Source organism: Phodopus roborovskii, unplaced genomic scaffold (assembly GCF_943737965.1).
Source record: "Phodopus roborovskii unplaced genomic scaffold, PHOROB, whole genome shotgun sequence".
Taxonomy (NCBI): Eukaryota; Metazoa; Chordata; class Mammalia; order Rodentia; family Cricetidae; genus Phodopus; species Phodopus roborovskii.
In genome coordinates, this window is record NW_026126540.1 from 3,984,578 (window position 1) to 3,990,577 (window position 6,000).

General features: G+C 43.4%; 1 protein-coding gene across 3 annotated transcripts in view; it reads left to right on the forward strand.

Moving 5' to 3' along the window:
• Positions 1 to 5,279, forward strand: part of Schip1 (schwannomin interacting protein 1) — a 733,733-nt gene extending 728,454 nt beyond the window's left edge. For all 3 annotated transcript variants that reach the window (XM_051199278.1, XM_051199280.1, XM_051199279.1), the window contains 2 exons: positions 345 to 438; positions 4,646 to 5,279. In XM_051199278.1, the coding sequence (XP_051055235.1) occupies positions 345 to 438; positions 4,646 to 4,697 (146 nt within the window). In that variant the 3' untranslated portion in view covers positions 4,698 to 5,279. The remainder of the gene's footprint in view (positions 1 to 344; positions 439 to 4,645) is intronic.
• The last annotated feature ends 721 nt before the right edge of the window (positions 5,280 to 6,000 follow it).

A 6,000-nucleotide genomic window follows, 5' to 3' on the forward strand; every position in this document is an offset into this window, starting at 1 on the left:
GAGCTGTGGGTTTGATTACAAGGCCTTATTTTCAAGGTGGAAGAGCAATTGATAATCACTCCCAACATAACTTTTTGGGCCTCCACATGTACAGTTGTGCATCTATACATGCAAAACCATACAGCTACACAATGCAAATCTCTCTCAGACACACACACACACACACACACACACACACACACACACACACACACCAAAAATGGAAAAAGATTTTTTCCTATGATGTCTAATTGTACTTTATATGTATTTTTGTCTGTGAACGTGCATTATAGGCCATACATAGTCACATATTCTGATTTGAGTGTGGCTTGGTGTGGTTTTTAATGTTCCCTTTTTTGACCCAGGTTTGAATGAAGAGTTGGTCCAGCTGCTCCTCATCCGAGATGAGCTGCACACAGAACAAGATGCCATGCTGGTGGACATAGAAGACTTGACCAGGTCAGTCTGGCTCTCTTTTCCAAAGAACAAAAGAAGGCTTGGGTGGACTGAAGTTGAAGGATGAGGACAAGAATTAGCTCCCCGAAACTTAATCCCTTCCTTGGTACCTAACTCACCATTTGCCATAGGAGAGAGGAAGTGGCCCCAAATCTTTAGGAATTGCATTGTTTTTAATGTGTATGTTTGGGTGTGGGGTGGTACATGTGCCCCAGCACTCATGTGGAGGTCAAAGGACAACTCTGAGTGTCTGCCCTTATCTTCCTCTTTATTGAGCTAGAGTCTCTTGGTCTGTTGGGCTTCTGGAGATTCTCCCATTTCATTGTAACAGTCCTGGGGTTGCAGAACATGCTGTTGTGTCCAGCTTTCTATGATAGTCTTGTGTTTCTGTTGCTGCAACAGTTACTATAACCAAAGCAACTTAGGGGAGGAAAGGGTTTATTTCATCTTACAGGTGATAGTACATCCTTGAGGGGAGTCAGGGCAGGAACTCTGAGGCAGAAACCATGGAGGGTTACTGATTGCTGGTTCATTCACTGTTGGGCTCACTCAGGCTCATGCTCAGCTAGCTTCTTCATACAATCATGGACCACTTTCCCAGGGAATGGTACCACCCACAGTGGGCTGGGCCCTCACACATCAATTAACAATGAGGACATCTCCCACAGACGGGCTTACCAGCCAATCTGATCTTGGCAATTCCTCCATCAAAACTTTCTTCTCCGATAACTCCAAACTGTGTAGAGTTGACAATTAAAGGTATCAAGGCACACAGTTCCAAACTCCAGTTCTCATACTTTCAAAACAAGCACTTTACTCACTGAGCCATCTCCAAGTCCACAAGGACTTCTTACATTTCCCCCTAAATCAGGGCAGCAGTTCTAGCCTGGAAGGACTTCATCCAGCAAAACTGTTCCCTGAAAAGCAATTGGCCCACATCCATCCATTCCACTGTTTCCAGCACAGGAGTAGCCACAAAGAGACATCAGCTGTTATGTGGCCCAGCTCTTGATCATTACTGCCTTGCCTGGAAGACTGGGATCCTGGCATCTGTCCACAGCCCAGGTGCCACCAGACTGTTGTCACCATAGGGAAACCCTGAAGTCTCAGTATCAAGGTGGTCATGGCTCCAGCCGCTTTGCAGGTTATAGGTAATGAATCAGACTAGTGCTGGTCGAGGAGTTCCACTTCTTAGTAGCTCCCCTCATAGGAACACCCACCGTACATATACAGTATATGTCACACATGTGTTTTATACATGTTGTGCATACGCACATGAAATACACCCATGATTTCAAGTGGACTGTGGCGTCTTTTCCAAGACAGCCCATGTGACAGTCTTAAACCAGGAGGTAACAGTTGCTGTTAAGCCCAGAAATGTATTGAGAGAAGAAAAGAAAGAACCCTGCTCATCACAGTGATGTAAGACATTAAGCATGTGCCCCAAAAGCACAAGAAGTACCAGTGCTCTCAGCCCTGCCACAGGACTTTGCCTCAGCAAGGGACAGGTGACAAAATACGTTTCTATTCATGCAATGTCACTGCAACAACATTTGTAATAAACAAAAGCTGCATAGTGCGGAGGCTCCATGTTAAGCCCTACAGTCAGCACTTGCTATGTGAAAGCCCAAAGCTGATGTCAAGGCACACTTGTTCTGTGTCCTACCTCCATGGCGGACTAGCTTGTTCTGGGGGTCCCCTACCTCTGCCTTCTGAAGCTACAATCACAGGAAGGTCTCCACACCCACCCAGTATATACCTGGATTCCGGGATCCAGGCTCCAGTCTTCATGCTGTATGGCAACTGCTTTAACCACTCCCGAGGCCCCTGTCTTGTAAACCTTAAGTTATCTATCTTATCCCTCATCTGAAAGGGGATGGGGAGGGGATAGGCCTCAGAAGTTGAGAATAACTCAGATAATACTATTGTCACCTGGAGACTGTTGGGGCATTGTACAACAGTAACTGCAGAGCACCCCATTTTGTTACCCAAGAATTGAAGAGTCATGGAATTGAAAGGGTAGGAAATCAGCAGAGGTTCCAATTTAATTGTTCTTAGACTAGACTAGGAATCAGGCTTTTTAAAGTTTCCAGGTAATTTGAAATCACTTATGTCTCTTTATAGAGGTTCTCTCTGCCCACTCCCCAAGAACTTACTTTTTTGGTAGTTATTCTCCCCTTGTTCTGGATTGCTAGGATGCCCTACACCACCACCTAAATCTGGTTGTGACCATGGAGTGCATGGCTCTAAAAGGCCATCCCTAGAGACAAGCTCACCTCATGCCATGCTGCCATTTTTTTCATTTTTTTACATGTGAACATGTGATGGGTACCACAGAGTGGCACCAGTTTCCAGGATGCCATGACCAGCTTATGTCCCTCTTCTGTATCCTAGCCACTACCCATTCTCCATGAAGTGCTTCATCACATTGTCTGTCATATTGGCCTGTGGTTTCTCCCCAGGTGATGAGAAATTCTCTGCCCTGAAAACAGAGGTGACAGCATTTGATCTTCATTGTGTCTCCAGAGCCTAGCACTGGGCCTGCCATGTGTGTAGTAGGTCCTCAGTCATGGTTGTTTATAAGAGAAGTTTTTGCAGGGCTTGGATGATACACATCTTATAAAGGACTTTAATGTAAAAATAAAATGATTAATGAAAGGGTATATTGAAATCCTTTCCCTCTTAAAATTTTAATGAAATCTTTTCTATACGTGTCTCAGAATAACACATAGCTTGTGTGATATTTTCTGAAGCTATTCATTGCCTGCCACTTTTCCTTTGAAGAAAGTCTCTTGAGGTATTCACCTGTTTGCACAAGTGTGTAGCTGCACATTAAAACAAGAACTGTAATTCAATTAGCTAGAGTGAATCTTCCATTGCAGAACAGCAGAATGTTTCTTGAATTGAGTTTGCTTGAGATGCGCATAGACTGCAGTATGAAAATGATCTGCTGTGTGACAATGATCCATAGCTCTTCATATCCATCAACAGGGCCATGACCTTCTTTGTTGGAGGGAAAGCCAATAACAGCATTTCCCTGAGTTCCTTGACTGCTAAACTGCATTGCTGTTCGTTCCTGAGTTTCTGCATGTGGCAAGGATGCTGCTGTCACTTCCCCAATTTTTGAAACTGCCTGTGGTCTGTCTTCTCTGTACCATGGATAGGAGGAGGCATTCTGCATGAAACCAGGACTTTAAGCATGGATGGCGTCACTGACTCCCCACATTCAGACAGCAACCATGTTGCCCCCAAACCTTGATGACAGATAAAAACCACAGCCTTAGCTTCTCCCAAAATTTGTCATTCCTAAAATCATCCTTCAAAACTTTAAACTTTTGCAGCCTCCAGATCCTACAGTTCTTTGCATTGTGACTGTTCAGGGGGCTGCCAAGAGCCTGGTGTTTACTCGGGTCCTGTCCCTACCACCCACCTTCTGGAGTTCACATCACACTCTCTTTGGCCCTGGTTTATTGTCATAACTATGTTCTTGGGATTAACTGGGGGAGGGGGAATTTATGCAAACATGGGAAGTCTTTACAGCTCAGAGAGCTTTACATCATGCATTTGACGTAATCTCTCATAAGACCAAATTAGACGACTGGCTCCAGATTCCTGTCAGCTTTAGTTAATGCCTCAATCTATGTGTGTTTAAATAGTTGCTCAGTTAACACTCAACCACTCAGTTGCAACACCTGTTTCTGACTTGTTTTACCTTTTTATTTTCTGGAGTAACCTACTGGGGCATCCTACGTGTTAGGCAAATGTTTTACTATTGAACTACAGTCCAACCTTTAATATTCATTTCCTCTCTGTTTCTTCATTTGCCATTTGTTCCCTTCCTGTCTGTCTTCCCTGGAACATTCCCTCCAAATACCTCACAACCTTACTTAGCCCTGGATTCAATGCCTGAGATGTAGAAAGCACAGTTCAGTATTCACCAATTAAATATTCCAGATACGAACCTCTTGACATTTTTTTAAGCACAGCACTTTCCATCTTCACAGTATTAATATCTGTCAGCCTCAAATGAATCCCGTGAGTCACAAATTAAAGGAATCATGATGACCTAATATAAAAACTAGGACAGTCCACAGACCCCCGGCAGGAGGTCTTTCCTGGAACCTTGTTTTAGAGGATATTGCAGTTGTTGATTGGAAAGCATCTGGATCTTTCTTCTTAGTGCTGAGTGATTGTGTTCTTGATTTTGCAGACACGCTGAGAGTCAGCAGAAGCACATGGCAGAGAAAATGCCCGCCAAGTGAAAGGGGGTCATCCGTCAGAGGAAGAGCTAGAATTTATTTTGCTTCTGTGGTTGTGAAAAACGCTGTTGCTAAAGGTGGCTCAAAAACAGACATCAGTGTTAGTCATTGGTAACGTCCGAGCTTACTGTCCCGTGACTGGCCTTCGCTTCTTAATTTATTTTCATTTTTTTACTTGTGCCACTTAATATCAGGCCTTTTAATAAAATATTGTTACAAGGAATGTACAGTACTTACACCACCAACAACCGTGGCTAAGCAGAGGGTAGTTTTAACTTTATTTTTTATTGTTTAGAGACTTTAAGTTGGAGCAGTATTTTACCATTGACTACTTTCATTCTTCACTGTAGTTTTGAAGAGGAACTGTAAATGACGGTGCTATACAAGTCAAAATACATGCCTGCCTTGTAGTGAAGTCGTAGCTCTCCATACTACGTATATTTTAATCAGTTTTCAACATTTTGTGAATGTTGACTACCTGAGGTTCATTCTTAGATGTGCTATTAACATTCTGTTGGATCCACATGGTTCCTTGAAAGTTTTATGTATAAATATGTAAAATAAAAATTAAAACTTTGTTTCATATGATATGTCCTTTTGCTCGCTAACAAACCCTAGCTGTGCCTCCTCGCCCTTTTCCCTTTGTGATCAAATTCCCCACCAAAAACTTCTGCCAGTGAAAACTGCCAACTGCTCCAAAGAAGGCAGCAAGGTAGGAGAGAGTGAGTAGAATGTTGATGACTTCAGAACCGGCATTTCTGGGACTGACTGAAACTATCCATCTGGAATGTTGCTACTCTCTAATGTCGTTCATTGTGTTGGGGCCTCGGATTGCATCAAAACATTTCCCAGCTTACCATACAAACAACTGGCATTTGCACTTTCTTGTGGACCCTGGCCTGACATGGCAGAGCAGCAGTGGTTACAAGTCCCTGTCATGACTGGGCCCACTGGCATTTTCTCCTGAAGGTGGGGAGGGAATATATGAGCAGTTAACAATTGCCGGGCCTTGGAAGGACTATCCTTAGGTACGGAGCTGCAAACAACCCATGCTCCTGTCAGCCATTCAAATTCAGCTAGCTGATTTTTCAGGTTAGACAGGGATGGAGTCATTTAGCCCGTCTCTGAAGGAAAGTTAGACATTTGTCCAGGCTCCATGAGAAAACTTATACTATCTGTTCACTGTGTTTCTAAGGCTTCTAATGGCTGTTTATAAGTTTTGAAACACTTTTACTGCTCTTAGAAGATTGTAGCTGTTTTTTAATAAGTAGAGAGATGCATCTTGCACCCTTGATTAGCTGGTGTG